The 22,422-nt window shown below is 46.3% G+C and overlaps 1 protein-coding gene across 2 annotated transcripts in view; it reads right to left on the bottom strand.

Annotated features, from left to right (window-relative positions):
• The window catches only part of DNAI1 (dynein axonemal intermediate chain 1), a 60,777-nt gene that overhangs the window by 19,594 nt on the left and 18,761 nt on the right, over positions 1-22,422 (bottom strand). For both annotated transcript variants that reach the window (XM_037036035.1, XM_037036036.1), the window contains 11 exons: positions 16,651-16,683; positions 15,198-15,296; positions 14,920-15,000; positions 14,301-14,427; positions 13,925-14,046; positions 13,533-13,649; positions 12,418-12,477; positions 11,082-11,216; positions 5,959-6,043; positions 2,495-2,612; positions 2,171-2,214 (listed from right to left, as the gene is read on the bottom strand). In XM_037036035.1, coding sequence (XP_036891930.1) covers positions 2,171-2,214; positions 2,495-2,612; positions 5,959-6,043; positions 11,082-11,216; positions 12,418-12,477; positions 13,533-13,649; positions 13,925-14,046; positions 14,301-14,427; positions 14,920-15,000; positions 15,198-15,296; positions 16,651-16,683 — 1,021 coding nt within the window. The remainder of the gene's footprint in view (positions 1-2,170; positions 2,215-2,494; positions 2,613-5,958; positions 6,044-11,081; positions 11,217-12,417; positions 12,478-13,532; positions 13,650-13,924; positions 14,047-14,300; positions 14,428-14,919; positions 15,001-15,197; positions 15,297-16,650; positions 16,684-22,422) is intronic.

Raw genomic sequence — 22,422 nt, 5'->3', positions numbered from 1 at the left:
ATAGGACTCCCAGAGGCAACCTCAGGAGTGAATGCAGGGGCCCTTTTGAGTCCCAGCCCTGCTGGGCTCTGCTCCAGCCCCTGCAGCGACATACCGAGGTAGGCAGGGCTCTGGGGAGGAGATGGCTGTCTGAAAGCCGGTCAGCAACTCCCATGTCAGTGACATCAACAGCAAATGCCACCACTGCCACAAGGCACTGCTTTCTAAAACAGTAGGTAGGGGCCTCGTCTGATGCCCCTCTGCCCCCATAGCCTTCTGTCCCCTGAGGTCCTATAGGAAAGCTACAAGAAGGACCGATAGCCAAATTAACAGTGATTGTCCAACTCAGAGGGCACATTTGTACCACCCCCCTGCTTTTAAAAATAAGTGTGCCTCACAGCCTCTCCCTGTCGCCAATGAGGAAATCAAGGCTCAGAAAGGCTTCTGGACCTAGGTCATACCACTAAAAAGTGACCCTTCTGCCAGAAGATTTGCCCCTGGCTGGCACCTCTCAGGAATGTAGATACGGCTGAAAGGATGGACAAAGGACAAAAAGACCCTCACTAGGCAAGTGCCTGTCCAAAGGAGGCTGCTAGGCCTGTTGGACTTGAGGTCATCTATTCCTGAGGGCGAGTTACTCTTCCCCATTGGTCCTGGCAAAGGCTGCCTCCCTGGACAGTCTCTACATGACTCCAATCAGCCAACCCTAATTCTGGCCCTCTGTAGGAGGAAGATGGGGCTAGAGTCTAAGCAGTTTCTCCTCCCACCTGCTGGGGAGCTCCCCACACCCCACCTCAGGCCTGGACAGAGAGCCTGGGCTGAGAGCAGCCTCATACCCATTCATGTCCACACCCACTCCTGGGAGGGCCTGCCCACCCCCAGGCCCTGTTCCAGGCCCAGTAGCTGCAACAGAGGGGGAGGAACGCGCTAGTTCCCTGCCAGAGGGGGAGGGTGCTTCCAGTTTGGCAGCAGCCCACCTTCAGGATTGGGGACACAAAGCGGGCATTTAGGGCATCCTCAAAGGCAGCCCAGACCACGAGACTGGGAGCAGCTCCAAGATCTCCTCCCTGAGAGGAATGACAAACACCAATTCCTCCTTGCCCTCCCGCTCCACTGACTCTCCATCCTGGTCAAAGAACGGGCAGACAGGCGGTCTGAGGGGCAGAGACCGGGAGTTTGTAAGCCTGCCAGCCAGCAGCAGCTTGGAGCACGGAGAGGTTTTCCTGTTTGCAGAAGCTGATCCTCCCAGCTAGAGAACAAGCTGTTAGCCTAGGGAGCTGCGGCTAATGCGAAGTGTGAGGCCCTCTCCTGTTAGGAAGGGGGAACGTCCAGCTCGGCAAGGAGGTAGGGGGCTTCTGTAGGGACCCAGAAACATGAAGGGAAAGCACACTGGCACACAGTTACCACAGTGCTGTCTCCTGCTGCAGTGGGAGAGAATGGGCGGCAGTGCCCTGGATAACAGTTGTCTCCCAGGGCTCAGGGGCCAAGTGATGCACTTGCCCCACCCCGCCTGCCTCAGCGCCTGGTCAGGAACACCGCCCTCCTCGGCCCCCACCATCCCGTCCTTCCCCAGGTATGGCCCACTCTATCTTCTCATGCTTCTCAAACCCACTTCTCCACCCTCACTCCATAGTCATGGGTCAGAGCCTCCTTAGCATTCCTCCTTGGGATGCCTGCACCAGTCTCCTAACTGGCCTTCCAAATCCAGTCTCTTGCCTGCAATTCCACCTCCACTGGTCGTGTCCCTGTCCTTCGCCAACTCCTTCAGTAGTTCCCCCTTAGGAGAAGGTCAGAAGACTGTCCTTAGGACAAGGGCCACACCTCTTGTAACGGCTTACCAAGCCCTGGGGCGGGGGCTGACCCTGGCCCCTCAGCAACTTAATTTCCTGCCATATCTCTTGTGCCTCCAGACCTTTGCTATGCTGGTCTCTCTGCCAGAGGTGACCTCCCCTTCCTTCTTCTCCATAATAACCCCTTCAAGGCTCATTTTGGCATATTTCTTCACCCAGCAGCACTAGTTGCTGGTGTGATTGTTGGTCTCCTGACAATCGGCTGTGAGCCCCAAGGGCAGTGGCTGCATCCTAGTCAGTCATCCCTGTATCTTTCACACATGGCCAAGAACTCTGCACTGAATAGACACTTAGTGTTTGCTGGTTAAGTGAGCAAAAAAATAAATTGCCAGATTACTTACAGGAGCCATGTCCCACTGCAAACAGATCATTGTATTTTGGATTCCTGTAAAAGAAATATGAACCCATTGGCCCAGGAAATGGACATGGCTCGCCCATGGACTTGAGACTTCCCATGAACACTGGTGCCTATCTACACCGCAGACATCTGTTGAGCTTAGAAACACAGGCTTATCCTACAGTCCTCTAAGAATCCCCATCTCATTTTTTCTCATAATACTCCATGTCACCCTCAAGGCGGTTAAGTCCTGTAGAAGTGCCCTGCTTAGGGCTTGGCAACAGCAGGCACTCAGGGTCTCTAGGTTTGAGTCAATGCCTATACTCACCAGCAGAGGGCGGTGACAGCCAGGCGCTTGGCTTTGTCGTTTTGGAACTTCCAGAGAGGCAGCAGCGTACCCTCCTGGTCCCGGTATTCGTCAGCAGCATCCTCATAGTACTTAAAATCTTAAACATACACAGGTTGTCAGCCCCGGGACTGCCACTTTATGGCTAATCCATGTCTGCCACCTTCTGTCTGTACCTCCTGGCCAACACAATTAACCTTTCTGTATTTCATCTCAAACGACTCTTGTGAGGATCAAGAGTTAACGTATGTAAAATAGAGAGAAAAATACCAGGCACATAAGCAGCTCTCTCTACATGTTATTATTACTGTCATCATTGTTGTTGGAGGTAAATTACAATAAAGCAGCCATGTCTACACAGATAAAATCTCAGGTCTGCTCATCTTCACAGCCATTGCCCAGCCCCACTAAAGTGAAACTGCCTGGATCCTGCATGGGGTCTCTGAACTCAAGCTCATCTCCTGCTCTAAATTATCCCCCCTCCCATTTCCTCTAACTTAGGTGGAAGCCCCATCCATCCTGCTGCTACTTGTCTAAGCCAGAACCTGGGTAACACTTGACTCATCTCTCTCCATCATCTTATATTTTCCTTCCAATCATCTTTTCAACCCATTCACTTCTCTCCCAACTCTTAGCCTCTTCCCAGGTTCAGGGCCCAACAGCCATCACCTGGATCATCACACTATTTTCCCAACTGGCCTCCCTACTCCAGTAACTCCTCTTCCAGCCCATGTCCTACAGAGCTCCCAGAGTGAGAACAAATAAATCACCTCACCATACCCCTCCCCGACCCCACTGAGAACCCCTCCATGGCTCCCCCTGCACAGGGGCTCCCTTGTCAAACCAAGGCTCCAGGCCACTACTTCCATGTCATTTTGGCCAGCTGTTCACACACCCTCTAAAGTGTCCTACTCCTCTGTCTTCCTGGCAAATTTCTACTCGCTCCAGATCCACATCAAATTGCTCCTCCTCCATGAGGACTTCACATTCTTGAGGACAGTTCATTTCTTCCTCCATTCCAGCCCTGTGCCTCTCCTGTACTGAAACGTCTGCCACACTGTGTTGCCTCCATCCTTTGCCTGCTTCCCCCACCAGACAGCTTCCAGGGAGCAGGAAGCACGTGCTAGTCATCTCTGGACCCACAGTGTCTAGCACAGGGCCAGCCACAGAGCAAACAACCAATGACTACTCAAAGAATGCAAGGAAATCAACCAGCGGAAGTCAGTGACTCTCAGTCTTCTTCCCAACCAAGGGTGATCTATGAGAAAATGAATCCTTGAATCCTTTCATCCCACGTGGTGAAGGACATGTCCAGGCATGGCCCCAACCTCTCTTACAATGTCCACACCTGGAGACTGTGGGACCACATTCAAACCTCAAAAAATGTCTTAGAACAAAAAAAATTTAGAGAGGTCAGAGGCATGAGCCTTAATCACATCAGAGGTCTGTGAGCTCGGCTGTCTTTGAAAGTGCCACGTTTCAGAGAGACTAATTGGCAACAATTCTCTGTTTTCACTTCTCCTTCATGATTACACTTTCCCAGAGGGAAGAGAGTATGCAATTTTAAAAAAATCAAAGTTCAATGAATTTTTATGTGACTGTGTTCTTATAAATGAAAAGGGTTCACCAAGGCCAATTTCTCCATGGATATTAATCATGTTTGCCACCCTTTGGGGGGCTGGTTGCAGAGGCTGGGTTTCAGGAAGCCAAGCTGTGTGAGTGACAAATTCATTCAGAGCTGCTGTGTACTTTGACAGCTTTGAGAAGCACTCAAGGTCGTTTTCCAGCCTGAATGATAACAAGGGGGCTTGTTTAGGCTTCTGGTCTTGGCAGCCCCAGTCTCTATGTTCCGTGGGTGAGCAATGAACATCAAGTCACCAAGAAGAGCCCTAGGCTGTCAGCAGAGGAGACCAGCCAGCAGCGAGGAGCTGCCAACTCTGGGGACGCAGCTGCTCCAAATAAATGCACAACCTCTTAGGGAAATACAAGCCACTTGGGAATGTACTGTTCATGCCCTGGGAAGGATTTCGTTTTCTTGGCTCTGTCAAAGAATTTCCCAGGCCCCCAGGATTTAAGTGTTTCCGAATCAATCTTTTTCTTCACCTCATCACTAATTAATCACCAGCATAGACCTATTGAATGTTTATTTGAAATGCCTCTTCCAGCTCAGTGGCTCTGCAAGCTCGTGCTCAAGTGCTCAGGCTATGGGTCCAAGGGGCCTGTGTTTGAGTCCTGATTGCACCACTCACACCTCACGGTAGCTGTGGTTTTGAACAAGTAGCAATAACACAGCCTGAATTTCTCACCTATGAAATGGGAAAAATAATGGTGTTTACCTGAGATTGTGGCTGTCAGGATTAAATAAAATGACATGTAAATAGCATGGCATAATGCCTGGTACATAGGCCATTCCCGGGGAATGCTGGCACTTGTTTCTCGTTATAATGACTGCTCCTTTTCTCCGTCCCCCTGACACAGTCTGGGCAAGGTGTGGTGAGGCCCACTCCACCGCACACCAGAAACTCACTTTCACCCCTGTCTCGGCATCCCACCCAGTCACATTCTCCTCCATTCCTGCTCTCACTGGGCTGTGTTCCAGCCCGGATAGTGTCTTTGATCTGTCTTCAGAGAAAGCTCAGATCTCCCATGTGACATTCAAAGTCCCTCCTTTAACTGGCTTCAACCACCTCTCCAGACTGAACTCTTATCATTTTCCAATAAAGCCCCTGTTTGGGTCACTGAGTCTGCTGCCACTTGTCCCTACAGTCCACTGGAGTTCATTTTCACCACCAGGTCATTGCTCATGCTGTCCCCTGCCCAGAACACCCATCCTCCTGCTAATCTCCTACTCAAACTCTGCTTATCCCTTGGCATCGAGCTCAACCCTCCCTGAAGCCTTCCTTGACTGCTGCCACTCACCCCTCATTTCCCTTCCTCCATTCTCTAGGATCTCCAGAGAAGTTTCTGTCTGCATCCTAGCATTTATATGGTCCCCAAGCAGGACAGAGTAGAGAACAGAGCACAGAATTAGGAAGCTCAAGACCTCAAGTTTTGGATACTCTCTGCCATTCACTAGCCAGGTGGGCCTTGGCCTGAGCTTCCTCATGAATGAAGTAGGGTTAATCATCTCAGCTCTGCCTGCCTCCAGGATTCTTGGAAGATGGCATTGGTTCACTAATGTGCAGATATTTCTTTTCTTTTCTTTCTTTCTTTTTTTTTTTTTGCGGCACCATTGTCAGGTCTCATTACTACACACATTTCTTCTTATGCCATTGTTAATGGTTGTCTCCATAGTGATATCCAGAGGAAGGAGGCATTTTTTTGTTCTCCCCTTGCACCTATGGGACCTACATGGGACACTCGAATACTGATTTGTATAAGGGATTTTTAATGTAATAATAGTAGTTTAATGTAATAATAGTAGTTGCCAGAACTTCAGATCTTACCCTGAGCAACATCATCATATGTGTTCTGGTTGACCATCCTCTCCACAATTTTAGCAGCCTGCGTCACTTTGGTGATATCATCACTCTGCAGAGGTACAGAGGTTCTCTTGTAAGCCAGCACATGAAAGACCACGTCCCAAGCTACGGCCTGGCCCTGTAATTGGTTCAGCAATGCTTCTCTGACACCATCCGCCCCAGGGAATTCTGTAAAGGTACCTCTTCATGCCTCCAGGCCCAGCTCACCCCATCACATGCTACTGGGAATGCCTAGCTCACAAGTACCACAAGGAGTCTACACTGCCATGCATAGCTCCTGGGCAGAGCCTGATTTATGTTCTTTCATTATGGACTTATTCTGGAAAAGGCATGTCTTGGAGCACAAGACAGGGCATTAAAGACAGGAAGGGTACCAGAGCGGAAAGCAGACAAGGGCAGGTAGGAGGCTTCTTAGGTGGGAACCTGAGATTTCACCAGCACAGGCAATAACAAAGAGTCCCACTAAGGGCTTCAGAGATTTAGTTAAAAGTTGAAGAAGACAGAGAAGGAGAGACCTGCTCATACATAGGGAGTATTGGGCAGAACTGGCTCCCAACCAGGGCCCTGCATACTGGCCAGACCAAAGAGAAAGCAGGAAGTTTCATGTCAGAGAAAAATGACTCAGCCCTAGCTGGCGTAGCTCAGTGGATTGAGCGCGGGCCTGCGAACCAGACGATCGAGGTTCGATTCCCAGTCAGGGCACATGCCTGGGTTGCAGGCTGGTTCCTTGCAGGCTAACTCCCAGCAGGGGACGCACGAAAGGCAACCATACATAGATGTTTCTCTCCCTCTCTTCTTCCCCTCTAAAGATACATAAATAAATAAAATCTTTAAAAAAAAGAAAGAAAAATGACTCAGTTTGAACAAAAAAAACCAACAAGATCATCATTCTGTAAAATTCGATAAATCCACAACATGAACCACTTAGCAGGTTATTAGAGGAGCATAAAGTTAGGGGCTGGCAAGAAAAGCCCACAAGTTTAGGGCGGGTGGCAGGAGTGAACCAGCTGAGTGGACCTCCATCCAAGGAGGCTCCAGAGAGCCAGGCTTATGGCTCTCAAGGGTGAGATTTCCTAGGAGCGGCAATGTCAGAAAGTGGTTTTTAAGAGAATGGGTTCTGGAGCCGCCCAGACCTGCATTCCCATCCCATTCCACGGATTAGAAGCCAGGTGGCAACTTTGGGCAAGCTGCTTACTTCTCTGAGTCTTAGAGTATTTGTAATACAGTGGGGATGGATAATACCACCAGCGCCATAGGGCCATTGTAGGAATAAATGTAATAACACACACCGTGTCGTTAACTTGGTACCCAGTTGGTGATGGTGGTGGTTGTGTCAGAGGAAACACGCAGACCAGTGTGATGGGGGCTTATAAAGTCACATATGGGGGACTGCCCTTTGCGAGCCTTTTGTCAGGTCTCAAACTAACTCCAGGTTTATCTCAGAAAAGTGACCAAAGACATTTCCTGGAATCTTACAATCATAACCCTTAGAGTTCACCCAGTTCCAGCTACTGCTGCTACTACCTGGCTCAAAGCAGTAATTCTTCCCCCTCCACAGCTTCCTGGCAAATGACCTCCCTGTGTCAGGCAGCATCTTCTGTGGTCGGACAGCCTATTTACTGAAACCTGCCTCCCTGGGTCTTTTATCCACGGTCTTAACTCTGTCCTCTGGCCACAGAGAATTTTATGTCTAGTAATAGCTCCTCTGATGTAGGGGACAGGGACTCATCCCCTGAGTTAGCACTTCTGCAAGTGAACCCTCCCAGCTCCATCAGCTGTGGTACGGCACCGCCTACCAATCAACACCAAGAAAATACTGTGTTAGGGGCTGTGTATATATTATCTTGGGTTGCCATGGTAATCTGGCAAAGTAGGTATATTAGGATGTCTTTACAGATGAGGAAACATGTTTTAGAAAAACCCAGCTAATAAGTAGCAAAGCCAGGATGTAAAAACTCAAGTCTGTGGACTCTACGGCCCACACTCTCAGCCCCACACAGACAGCCACTTCCTCTTCAATCTGACCACCTTCCAGTAAGGTTTCTGTAACCATGGTCTCAGCACAGAGCCCATAGCCAAACTCCTGATAGACCTTCAAGTGAATCCTGACCCAGGTCAACAGCCCCCGTGAAGCCCCTAACCTCTAAGGAAATGGTGCAGCAAAAGTCAAGGGTCTGGACAGGGCAACATGCAGTACAGGGACTTCATCTATCACTCTGGGGCTCCAATACCCAGTATGGTCATGACCACCAAAAGCTTGGTCTATGATTAAGTGAAACCGAATTGACAGAGGGGAGTTCTGGCCAAGATGGAGGCATAGGCAGAAACCCTTCCCTTCCTCGCATAACCAAAAGGAGGATAACAACCAATCTAAAATCAACAAACAACCAAAAGTGCCAGAAAATCAAACTTCATGGAACTCCAACAACCACGGAATTAAAGAAACAGTCAAACAGAATGAGGAGAAGGTACGGTGGTGGAGAGAACCGGAGGAGAGGCAGCAGACCTTGTGAGCAAGATTGGCTGTGGAGAGTCTGCAGGCTGCGTGGGTAGGGCTGACTTAGGGGAAACTGAGACTCAGAGCTGGCTGCAGACTATGCCGCAGTGGGAGAAACTCCCAGTCTCACAGGAGAGTTCGTTGGAAAGTGGGCTAGAGAAGAGCAGGGGAGCTGCATTGTTCCCTCTCTGGCCCCTCCCCCACAGGCAGCGCTGCAGCACAGCGCAGAGGGTTGCGCTGCCCTGGTGAATACCTAAGGCCCCGCCCCCTTACCACTTAACAGGGGCCCTGAACAAAGAAATAGGGCCGAAATGAAAGAACAGAGCAAAACTTCAGAAAGAGAGCTAAGCGATCAGGAGATAGCCAACCTATCTGGTGGAGAATTTAAAGCCCTGGTAATCAAAATGCTCACAGAACTGATTGAGCTTGGTCAATAAATGAAAGAACAAATGAAAGATATCCTAAATGAAATAAAGCAAAATATTCAGGGAACCAACAGTGACAGGAAGGAAACCAGGACTCAAATCAATGATTTGGAACAAAAGGAAGAAATAAACATCCAACCAGAACAAAATGAAGAAACAAGAATTCAAAAAAATGAAGAGAGACTTTTGAAACCCTGGGACAACTTGAAACATTCCAATATTTGAATCATAGGGGTGCCAGAAGAAGAACAACAGCAAGAAATGGAAAACTTATTTGAACAAATAATGAAAGGAAAACTTCCCCAATCTGGTGAAGGAAATAGACTTCCAGGAAGCCCAGAGAGTCCCAAATAAGTTGGACCCAAAGAGGAACACACCAAGACACATCATCATTAAGTTACCCAAGATTAAAGACAAAAAGAAGATCTTAAAAGCAGCAAGAGGAAAAGAAAGAGTTATCTACAAAGGAGTATCCATAAGGCTATCAGTGATTTCTTAAAAGAAACCTTGCAGGCAAGAAGGGGCTGGAAAGAAGTATGATCACATACTTCTTGAGGTCATGAAAGGCAAGGACCTACATCCAAGATTACTCTACCCAGCAAAGCTATCATTTAAAATGGAAGGGCAGCTAAAATGCTTCCTAGATAAGGTCAAGTTCAAGGAGTTCATCATCACTAAGGCCTTATTACATGAAATGTTCAAGGGACTTATCTAAGAAAAACAAGATAAAAATACAAACAGTAAAATGACAACAAACAACTATCAACAAATGAACCTAAAAAGAGAAAAACAACAAAAACAAAAGCTAAGCAAACAATTAGAACAGGAACAGAATCAGAGAAATGGACATCACATGGAGGGTTTTCAGTGGGGAAAAGGAAATGAGGAATAGGGGGGAAAAGGTACAAGGAAGAAGAAGCATAATTAGTAGGCATTAAATAGACAGGGAGAGATAAAAAATGGAATAGGAAATAGAGAACTCAAAGAACTTATATTACAATCCTTGGACATGAACTAAGTGGGGGATGCTAGAGGATTGGGTGGTGCAGGGTGGAAGCAAGATAAGGGGGGTGGAATTGGGAAAACTGTAATATTATAAACAATAAAATATAGTTTAAAAAAAAAAGAACTTGAACCCAGGTGGAAAAGAAAAAGAAAACAGAATTGGGGCAGTATCTATTATGCCAAGGCAAGGAATCCTTAAACTGGCCCTAACATGTGATTTTATCAGGGATGTGATAAAATCACATTTGAGTGGAAGCTAGCATACCTCAGTTAAAGGAAGCAAAACTTCTTTAGCCCATTTGGCTTCTATTCTAGGGTAGAGCAGAACCACTTTCCTAAGAGCTTTTTGGGAGCTCTCCAAGGTGCTGAACCCAGACCCTGGCTTCCTAGGGACCTCTTTCTTCCCACCCTATTGCAGGTCAAACTCATCCTGATTTCCATACTGATATTCTGGCTCCTGACCCAGCTTTCTCTCTACTGAAGGGACAGACGTGGCCCTTCAACATCTCCCTGTGGTGAACCTCCCTGCTGTGACGTCTCACTTAACTTCTACGATTGTGGCCAAAGCTATGTGGCTACATCCACATTGAACCCCCTAACCATGACCTCTATAACAACTCCTAGGTGGTTCCTCATAGTAAATCCATCAAAGAGTGGTCACACTCATTGGCCTGGATTTGCTGCCACCTGTGATTAGCTCTGACTTGGCTTTTGGCCCTCAAGACTCACCTAAAAAATTGAGTTCAAGTAAACCCAAGGGCTAAAGAACAAATCACTCTCCCAAACCCCACGAGCCCCTGTCTATGGAGGGCGGGCCCTATTCTCACACCCCACCCCACCCTGAGAAGACTCCCCAGCTCTTTCAGGGTGTACATCAGGCTTTCAATATCATTCCTGTCTTCTCTTGCCTACTAACCCAGCAATACTCAATGTCTGCTAGCCTCCAGACTTAAATAAAATTTGGGGGAGGTGTGGAATTCCAGAGGCAGTTGTAGCTCTTCTCACATTTTCCCAGAAGGAAAGAACTATTCATACTCCAACTTGAGCCCCGAACCCTTTGTGTGTCTGTGAAGCCCAGATAGCCAGGCTTATGTCTACCCAGGGACCAAGGTCTAATTCAGTCATCCTCCGTGACAGAGCCATGGTAACCCTCACCAAACCTGGGACTCCATAGATGTCATCTTCCTCATGGCCATCTTTCCCATTTTTTTAGTCACTGGTGTCTTTGTCTTCTCCTTCTCTTTGGTCTTTTCCTGCTTTTCAAGTTCCTCTACATAGGCATCATAGATCTCCCACTAGACAAGGGTGAAATCAGAAGGATCAATACAGGGAAAAATCTTCAGCCAGTCAGCTTCTCTTCAGCCTTTATGTCTTAAAGAGTTGATCATGCCAACCCCTGTCACATGCCATCACATCACCTTGCACTTGGTCTACTGCAATTACGTGTTCAACATCTATCTTTCCTGCTAGCCATGATATGAAAGTTTCAGGCCATCTCTGGGCTGGTCTTTCCACACTGCAGCCCAGGGGCTTGGTTGTCAGCTGGAGATCAGTATTATTTCAGCCTACAATCTCTATCAGGCAAAACAAATGGGCAAACATGAGCCCAGCTCACTTTTTTCTTGGTGACTTGCACAACTCTGAACCAGGAAATTAAAAAAAAACTTCTCCCATGGAGATAGGATAAAATTATTGGCTCAAGCTGGCTGTTCACAGCACTGAGCATACATTTTCAGTATAACAAGATACACAAAAGTTAGGAAAACTCTGTTAATAGATCCGACAGCAAGAGAAGCCCAAGATATCGGCAGAAGCAGCAGCAAGGATCTGAGACTGGACAAAAGCCCCAGATCACCAGGTGCTCTCCAGAGCTGGGCAGTCACTGCCACCTGGAGGCCAGATAGGCAGACCTTACATTTAATAATTCACCTATGGACCAGTACTCCACATTCAGAATCCTCCAATAACCCTGTCAGGCTGCTTGTTGTCCTCATTTGACAGAAAAAAGAAACAGTCATTCAGGGTAACATGGATTGGCCAGGATCTTACAGTATGAGCAGCAGAGCTGGGGCCTGAATTCAGATCTCTTGGCACCATATTCTACTCAAATCAGCAAGCCTATCCAGTAGGACTTGGGGAAGGAGGGTCAGCAGGAACACTGAGTTTGTCGAAAGGGCAGGGTTAGAGTATTAATACTTCAGAGTCAGCAACAGGTTGCCACCGTTGTCCCCCCACTCCCCTGCCAGAAGTCACACCTCTCTCTCCCTTGATCAGCCTTGCCCTGAGGGCAGGGGTATGTGGCTGATCCAGAGCTCACTGGGTGGAACCTAGTGTCTCACATGCCTGCTGTTCAGAGCCTGAACAAGGAGTAGGGAGGTGAATGGATGAGCAAAGCAGACTGTCAGAGGCCTCTTTGACCACATCAGTCTCCCCTGTTGCCAAGTCGGGCAAGGAGGAATGGGGTAGGGGTAGCTGATGGTTTTTAGACTGGCTCACCTGATTGGCTGTGGCTGAAAAGTTTGTCCTGGGAGGAGGCTCCATCTGGCATTCTCGGTCCTAGAGAATAATGACAACAGGCAACCTACAGAAAGCCCTTAGCTCTGTCTCACTGAACCCAACAGTATACCTATTGCTGAAGAATTTCTGTTGGAGCTGAGGGGTTGGGGGTGGAACACAGAACTGGGGAAGTAAAGAGGACCAGGGCCAGAGCCAGGGCAGTAAAATTATCAAATGATGCAGTGAAAGCCTACATTTTCCATCCAAGCCTCCTTCAGAAAAAGCCTAAGCTAGAGAGAGGAGGTCGTGAAGCCTGATTGTGCCAGTTTCAACCAAGAAAAAAATCCATGGGGGATGGGGTGGAGCTGGACAGATCTGCAGGAAATCAATCAGTCTCTAGGCTGATTGGCCAGCCTCTAGACACAGGACCCAGAGGTCAGCCTCTGACAGGCCATTGGGCTAATTAATATCCCTCACCCTGAGAAGTCTTCTCTCTCATACTGGGGTTTCTGGCTTCAGGAAAATGTACCCCCTCCTGACTGTGTATCACTCAGATTACCAAAAGTTAACATAGGGACTGCAGAAGGTGATAAAGAGCTGTCAAAAACCCACCCTGTAGACCTTTGCCATCCATTCACAGATTTGTTTGTGTAGAATACGGTCTTAGACATGTGAGTCTCTCACCTGAAATCCTGAAAGGTTCTTTCTACCTGGTACTCAGGGTCCTTCATACTTATGTGAAGCCAGGGAACTATTCCAGCCTTTTCCAGATAGTCTATCACAGAGACTATCACCTTTGGTCAAACTAGCTCTTAGCCCCACCTCCCCGGCATATTCTGGCCTCTTGTCTCTTCCCCAGATCCTGACCTCCTCTTCAACACCAATTCAAGTTTCATTGTCTCAAGTTTCATGTTACTCCCTCTGAACTCCTGCCTGGATGGCGCACAGGGACCTGAATACATGCTCCCAGCTCTCCATGGACAGAGTAACCATGGCATCTACCCTGTCACCCAGCCAGGCTCAGGGCTGCTGGGGCTGGGGTCAGGCCTGCTTCTTCCCTCCCACACACAGTGCAGAGTTGGGAGACGAAAGGGCCGGTGCAGGGGCTGCTCTACCCGGAGAGGGTTGTTGAAGGTCTGTGAGGCTCTCTCACTGAAGTTGAACTGGTTGGTGAGCTTTCGCTCCTTGGGCTGCTTAGGAGTCATCAGTTCTTCAGTCACTTTTTCAGCTGCCTGGTGGGGAGAAAAAGACCCACAGGACCAGGACTCAGCCATGAGGAAAATGTAGTGGGGAACTGGGAGTGTAGGGGAAAGGCATATCTTGGAATAAGATGGCAGTGGGAGAAAGCAATGATGCCAGAGGCACTGGTACCCGAAGCCTCTAACTTCTCACTTTGAGCCCCATCCACAATGAGTCAGCCCTCAAGCCCCCTTCCCCCCACTCTCAGCCTGCCATCTACAGCTGGAGAGAGGGGGCAGGCAGGCTGGAGAGCAGTACTACACTGTACCACTGCTGTAGGTATATTCGTTTGACTTCCAGCTTCAGCTTCTGTTTCTGCTTCCTTGGGTTCTTCTTCTTCTTCAAGGATTTCTGTTTCTGAAAACACCAACTTGGCAGACTCCTGTGAACCTTGGTAGGAAATTGCTGATGAGCTCAAAGTCCAGGCTCACTTCTCCATGCCCTGGCAGGGCAGGGCTTTTGGGTTCCTGACTTTTAGGCATGCCCCCACCCCAGGGTTCTTGGCCTGAGCCTCATGGGCTAGCTTCCAGATCTCTCTGTGACAGCCAGCTGTTGGATTTTACATAAGTAGATACTCTGCAACTCCCTAGAGTAACCAGAGAAAGGGGAGCAGACTGCAGCCTCGAGCTGGCCCACAGGCCTACCTGCCACTAACTCATCACGGTAGTGCTGCCGCCGACCTTCATCCGAATCTTTGGGGATCAGGTTCCCATCCTGGCTGTAGTGAACTGCCAATTGGTTCACAAAACCAATAAGCTTATATGTGCCTTCCTAAGAAGAGAAAGGGCTGAGTCAGACCAGAGGTCCTCAAAAGGGCTGGAGTCAGAATGTAGCCTGTCTTAACTCTCTAGGACCTAAGACAGCCTATCTGTTAACAGAAACATAACTCACCAAATCCTCAGTTAGCCTGAAATTTTCACTGCATGCCAATTTAAAAAAGAGGGGGAAAATGGAATAAAGCTTTTTTAAAGTTCTCATTAAAGATATATTTTTAAATACCTCTGCTTCCAACTTTGATTTACCTATACTGGCACCTACATCTATGCCAAGGGATCCTGGCTCACCTCTTTTACCTCAGGTTACACACAGTCACCACAACAGGGCAGGTCTTGTACTTAGTGGATGCCAGGGCTGGATAGATCCTTAGAGACACCAAATGCCCAATCCCCCTGTTACATATAGGAGGACCACAGAAATCTAGAAAAGGTTGGCATTTGGCACTTATTTAGGTCACATAGCAAATGACAAGCAGGGATGACTTACTTTAAAGCTGTACCTGACGATGTTCTGGGGTGCATGTGGGTTGTTGGCTGTCAGAATTCGGGTGAATTCCTCTTTTAGCTCCTAAGGAAAAGAAATACTAAGAGGGTCATACACGGAGTTCCCCCATCCCACTCTGAGGCTTGGGAGGAGCCCCCCCACCCAGAGTGTCAGCAGACATATGATACCCAGGTTCTTGCAAGCTGTATCAGTATTATGGAAGAACACATTCTGAGGCTGGAGGAGGTAGAAGGAGCAAGAATAGGATACTGCTAACTCACCGCATCAGTCAGCTCCAGCTGGTCAGGGGGTCTGACCGTGGCTTTAGACTGGGCCCATTCATCTGCCCCTTCTCCCACTTCAGTCCCTGAATCTTCATCCTGGACAAAAACTTCATGTGAGGATCAGGGGTGCCTGATCTGCTTGGATAAGTGAGAACACTGCAGGAAGCCCCTTCACTCAGAAAACTCAGAAGCCAAGCTCTATCATGATACACAGAATACAAAACATATAAGAAATCACTCATGAAAGAGTCCAGAGGAACTGGTCAGGCCAGAGTTCTCATTGCCTGAAAGATCATGGCCACCTCAGCCCTGGGGGTCGGGCCTTAGCCCTGGGGGTCTGGCCTTAACATTGTGGTAGGCCTTTGGCCCAACAGTGGACAAAAAGGACTGGCTTCTCCCTAGTGCTTCTCACACAGCCCAGAAGCTGATGGCCAGGATCAGCTGTCAAAGACAGGGCTTTATGCAGTATGAAAGGACACCTAGCTATTCTTCATGCTACTTCAACTTGAATTCATATTTTACCTTCCAATTTGCCACCCTGAGTTTACTCTTACAGCAATAAGTACTGAAAAGTACTTGGCAACTTTAAGACTCACAGTCCCAACAGATCCTTGGAGCAAAAAAATCAGAAAAAGTTTTTCCTTTGCCTAATAGACAGTTAAACACCTTGCCAGTGTGGCCCATGGCATAGAAAAAAATACTCACCATCACAAGCAATTAAAGATGTACAAAATAAAACAATGCAGTTTTTCACTATAAAATTGGTAAAAACTAAAACAACAATGAATGAAAATAAAACCAAACGAGCAAAACTAATATCCAGTGTTGGTGAGGTTGTGAGAAAATAAGCACTCAAAAATCAGCACTACTTTTCTGAAGAGCAATTTGGAAATATCTGTCAAAAGCCTAATAAGTATGTATCCTCTTTGACTCAGATATCTATGTGCACATTTATATTAAAGAAATAACCACAGATATGCCTAAGGATTTAAATGCATGAAAGTTTGTTGGAGGCTTGATTGTGAAAAATAGTGAAAAAGAAGAAATCTCTAACTGTCTAACAATAGGGCATGGCTGAACTGATTATGGGATGGCCTTAAGGAACATATGGTAAAATACCATGCACTAATGATTAATGAGGCTACAGCAATATTTATTGGTAATGAAAAGTACTCTAAATATATCATGTAAAAAGGAGATTATAAAATAACATTCAGTTTGAAATTCCACTAAAAATAAATACATGTAATTTTTATAGTATGCATAAAAGCACCAGGGATGATATAATATTCCATATTAACTAAGAGGTTTCTAGGGGTAGTAGGTTTAAGGGCGATTTTAATATTCTTTTTGCTCACTTGAATTTTCTGAAAAATATATAGCTAATAATTTTAAGAGAAAAAGTGTTATTAGCTTCTTGCTGAGAGATGGTGGTAGTTTCAGCACTTACTCTCTTCCTGGCTCCTCTGCCCACAGGGATGCTCTGAAAGAACAGGGACAGAAGGTAAGTCATAAGCGAATCTCCATGAGGATATCAGAGACAGTACCACAGAGAGGCTTCTGTCCAGGGACCTTGCTTCTCATAAGTGCCCCAAATGGGCACTGAACCCACAACCAAGGCATGTGCCTGACTGGGGAGCAAACCTGTGACCCTTTGGTTTATAGGATAATGCCCCAACTGAGTCATACCAACTGGGGCAACATGTGATTCTTAGCCCAGCCAAGGAGGTCCTGTGTCTGAGGCAACCCCCAGGCCACCATCAGTGGGACTGACCCATGGAGAGCAACCAGGCAGTGTAGCAGTGGACATGTCTTATTTGCAACTAGTTCAACAAACATTTTTTAAACAGCTTATTTTAAATGCTCAGCTCTGTATGGGGCATTAAGAGAATTTTAAAGGGCAGATTATATTCCTAATTACTTGTTTAAAATGAATGTAAGTTCTTTACAAGCAGGCACTTTGTTTTGTACACTGCTGTCTCATAATATAGTAGGTGTTCAAAAATATTTGTTGAAAAAAAATGAATGAATCAAACTCGTTAGTAGTCATGACCATGGGAAAAATGGTTTTCCCCTCTGAGCCTCAGCTTCCTTGTCAGTAAAATGCATGGGACTGGATATGATGACCTTCTAGTTCTAACATGCTCCATTTTGTGTTCCTAAGAGCAGCATGCTTGATTCTACCTGATAAACATTTATTGAGCACCTATTATTTATGTGTCAGGTGCTAACCTAAGCAGCGGTACAAAGACAGAGAGAGATGATGTCCCTATCCTACTTTGTTCAGGGTCCACAGAGGACAGAAGAGTATGATCAGTGTTTGTCACTTACTCACTTGCTCACTCACTCACTCCTTCAGCGTATGTGTCTTTGAAAGCCTGCTGTGGGTCAGCAATAGAGATATGTATGCACAGGGTGCTGTAGAAAAGCATGGAGGCGCCTACCCAACCTGAGGTGCACAAGAAAGGGTTCCGGAGGCGGCAATTTCTTAGCCGGCTATCAAAGGACAAGTAGGGTTGTCTAGGTGGAGAAAATGTTTTTCAGAAGGGCTTTTCAGGAGAACACAGCATGTGGGAAGTCTAGATGAGAACAGTGACAGAGACAGTAAAATTTCCACCAAACAAAAGAAAACCCTGCAGTAGCTTTACAGAACAACAGGTGTTCCAGATGATCAAACAAGAGGAAGATCAGTGAAGGCTAGAAAGATGAGGGAGATGCTCTTGGAAAAAGCCAGCCTGGAGCACTGGAGGAGGGGACAAGGCAGCAGAGAAGCCAAAGGGCACATGTTGGTGTCAGCATGGCACATGGGAAAGAGACCTCTGCTCCCAGTTCTTGCTGACTACAACCTGTGTGATCTTTGGGAAGTCTCTGGGCCTCAGTCTCCCAAATGCAAAGCAAGGGAGTTCAACTAGGTGGGCTCTCACAGCCCTTACAAGATAGGGTCTATGGGAAAGGTTTTGGCAGTGGGTGGGGTGAAGTTGGGGGAGGAGAAAAGGGACTCCAGGGGGAGAGTAGAGGGTGTCTCTGCTTGAGCTGGGATTGTTGCTGGCAGGTCAGGCAGCAGGATTCAAATTTCTGTCAGGTTACCAAGGTTTCCAGTGATGAGAACCCTTCCTGAGGCTAAGCCGCATGAGCCAGAAAGCTGCTTCTCTTTAAAGGGCCTCTGATCCCTAAGGTAATGAGATGGAAGCGCCACAATGCCCAACAGCTTTCTGGCCCACATCAGAGTATTGGAGGGCCAATCCCAACCCAAACTGCCAGCCTTAAATAGAAAATGAGATCCAGTTACCACTGCCCCCATAAATGTCTGTAAAACATTTATCTGGCAATAAAAGAACTGACAAGGCAATTTGAGTGTAATTGTTTTTGGCAGTTGGAAATATTTCAATTAACACACTATAAAAGCCACACTATAATAAATGCAAAACAGGCCAATGAAATCAGCTACAGCCCTGAATTCCCAACCATGGCAAAGGAGATTGAATGTCAGGCTGCCACTATGGGCCCTTGGTCTTCCAGAAGGAGAAGCCTGAGACACACAAGCCTGAATTCCTGAAAAGCTTTTGATGATTCCAGCCAGAATCCGTCAAACCACAGAAGAGAAAGCCCAAACTCCCTGCCCTGGCCCCCGGAACTCTACCATCTGGCCATAGTCTCCATTCCAGCCTGCTCTCCCTCCCTTCATGTGCTGAGACTTTGAGGTACAGCTCAGTGAGGCTAATGGCATTTCCTGAGTTTGGCTTGTGCTTTCCCACCTTTACACTTTTGTTTTGACCATTCCTCCTTTGAAGGAACACCATCTTCCCCTTCCCCCAACCTGTTTCCACTGTCTATGATTAACAAAACCCCACCCAATTAGCCTCTGCTAGTCCTTCCTCTAAGTCTGACACATTATCACCTTTCTCCTCCCTCCCTCCCTCCATTCTTCCTCTTCTCACTTTGAGCAAAGCTCTGTACCACCTTCCATCACCACCACAAGAACTGGTCAAATAGACACTCTGTTGTCTCTAAGTTTTTACCGGAAAACAGGGGCGGTATTACAAAAAGAAACATAATACTGCAGTACACATAGGAGGCAACTTGGAGATTCTAGCAAGGGAGGTCTACCATTCTTATACTATTTAGCAAAGAAGATCCTCTTGTCTTGGAGAGGTTATTCTGTTTGACCAAAGAGTGATGCAGGAAGAGGAATCTCCCCTATCTCCCCAACCACCACGACAGTCAAAGTAACCCAGGTATCAATGGGATAACAGATGTTCCAGCCAGAACTCCTTCACAGTAGAGCATATTTCTGTTCTTATTATTACAGATTTTAGTGTGAGCATCCTAAGGGCAGCAACTGGTAATAACACAGCTGTGTAGTGGTCACCTCTCAGTTCTCTTATGGGACCTAACATTCCTGAGGGCTCACTCGCTCCTTCTTGAAACTTTTTTTTAGGATTTTATTTATTTATTTTTAGGGAGAGAGAAAGGGAACAAAACGTCAATGTGCGGAGAGATACATCAGTTGGTTGCCCCCAGCATGCTCCCAACTGGGGACCTGGCCCACAACTCAGGCACGTGCCCCGAATGGGAATCAAACCACTGACCTTTTGGCTCACAGGCCCACACTCAGTCCACTGAGCCACACCAACCGGGGCTGAAATTTCTTCTCCAATTTCATTTCCATACCACCAACCTCTTCGATAGTTCCTTTCAATATCCTTGACCCCTCCAGAAATATATGACTCCATAGTTTTCTTCTCCTCCTCCACAGTATTCTACATACTCCTCCCTTGGGGAGTGTGTAAAATAGTCCCACCCATAGCTTCATCTTCTACCTTACGATGAAGCTCAGATCTATTTCTATAGCTTAGACCGCCCAGAATCTCACATTTAAACTGGTGACAGAGTATTCAAACCCAATATCTTAAAAATGACCTCATGACGTTCTTTTTCCACCTCAATCATTATATTTTTTCCACCCCAAACTTCCTTTTTTCCCCTAGTGCTTCCTATCTCACTCAGTGCACCACCATCCATTCAGTCACCCAGGTTAGAAATTGAGAGCTATCAAAGACACCTGCCTTTTCCTCACCCTCCCATTAGTCATATTTCAAAGCCTAACAAAGCCTTTGATACCTTTCCTAACTATCCTCTCCAGTTATAGTTCTAAGGACCCTCTTAATTCGGGTCCTTAGTATCTCTTGCTTAACTACATTTGATTTCCCTGGTTCCAATTTCTTTCTACTCCAATAATTATGTCATTATCATTTTCAGCTATTGAGTACTTATTCTGGACCAGTCACTTACTAAGTAATTTATCTTTTTTAATTACCTCATTTAATCTTCATAAACATCCTATAGGTCAAGTGCTATCATTATTCACATTTTACAGAGGAGGAAACTGAGGCACAGAGAGATCAGGTAACTGACCCAATAATAACCAGGATTTGACTCCAAACTCATCACTACCTGTAAGTGGCCTTTCTAAAGCAAATCTGATCATGCCACTCTCCTGATTTAAAGCCTCCAAAGGCTCCCCATCAGCCATGAGAATCGCAAGCTACCTAACACAACATCCATCTTGTCTCTGACTCTTTTCCTCCCACAGTTGTTTGGAGGGTGCTATAAAAATAAAATTTCTGGTCAGTGTAACAGGTAATTTTTATTGCCACCTATTGCCCAATAGGTGCCAACTGGTGCAAACTTTTTATAGCGTTATTTCAATACCTTCACCTGCACTTAGAGCTGTTTTGGTATATGACCCATAGAATAATATAAAAAATCCATTTGTCTCTGAGCATGTTTTAGGGATAAGGAGATAAAAATTCTTAAGCTGTTCCTAATTATGAAGATATGATTACACACACACATATACGTACATACACAAACACACACACACAACTTTTTTTAAAGTATGAGATCAGATGTACCCATGAAGCCCTAATATGGGCTTCAAAGTCAACTACACCTGGGTTGGAGATTCCACTCTGTTAGTTCTATGACTCTAGGTAAGTTACTTGTCTTCTCTGAATCTCAGTATTCTTACCTTTAAAATGGGCATCATAACAATACGGTCTCAGGCAACCATGGACTTGTTAGCAGGATTTAAATGACTCGATGCACATGAAGTTCATAGAGTGGTGGCTGGCCAGAGTTTATGCCCAATACAAGGTAGTTGGCAGCATCCTATTCCCTCTCTTATAGACTTGATCTGCCCTCAGCCACACAACATCTATGTTGCCCTGTCCCTACTAGGAAGCACCTGCCATATGGATGACTAAACCTTTCAACAGATCACATCTCCCCCAGAGAGTTCAATGTTGAGACATGACTGTTCCTGGAAAGAGGGGCTCTTCGAAGCATGTAAACCCACAGCCGCTACATCCTCTTGCCTGGGGCCCAGGGGACTTTGTTTACCATTTTAGTTGTCTTGGTCCTTATTTTAAAACTCACTAACAGGTTTCCATTAAGCTAAATTGAAACTAAATACCTCACCAGCTTGCAGTTTCCTGTTTCTAAAAGGGTAAAAGCTCTTAGTCCCAAAGGGGCAGTAATTTACCAACAAATCTTCCTCTAACTACACAGACTGCATTTGAAATCCCCAAGCCTAGTGTGGTGTCTAAAACACACAGAAGGTACTCAATAAGTACAATTGAAATGGATCTCTAAATTTTGAAACACTTGATGAAGGGTAAAAGACACCATCATACACTGTTTTGGAAGTGCCAACTGGTGCAAACTTTTTTTTTTGGTGCAAACTTTTTATACCGTTATTTCAATACCTACCAAACTCTTAAATGCAAATACCCCTCAATTCAATAATTCTACCTTCTTGAATTTTTCCTATGGGAATATTTATACACATGCATAGATGTATACACATAATTGCTTGCTGCATCATTATTTGTAATATTTTTAAATGTAAAGGCTCAAATAATTATCAGTAAAAGTCTAGTTAAATAAATTATGATATAGAATAGGATATTATGTATCTTATTAAAAGAATGACATAAACTTGCATGTATTATTATGGAAAGCTCTCCCAGGTGCATTATTAAATTTTTTAAAAAGTGACAGAAATAGATGACCCATCTGCTTACTTTAAAAATATGTGGGTATACCCTGGCTGGTGTAGCTCAGTGGATTGCGCGCGGGCCTGCAAACCACACAATCGTGGTTCAATTCCCGGTCAGGGCACATGCCTGGGTTGCAGGCCAGTTCCCAGTGGGGGACACAT

The sequence above is a fragment of the Sturnira hondurensis genome, unplaced genomic scaffold (genome assembly GCF_014824575.4).
Source record: "Sturnira hondurensis isolate 20B ecotype Veracruz unplaced genomic scaffold, ASM1482457v3 Scaffold0022566, whole genome shotgun sequence".
Taxonomy (NCBI): Eukaryota; Metazoa; Chordata; class Mammalia; order Chiroptera; family Phyllostomidae; genus Sturnira; species Sturnira hondurensis.
This window is presented reverse-complemented; position numbering and strand designations above follow the sequence as displayed.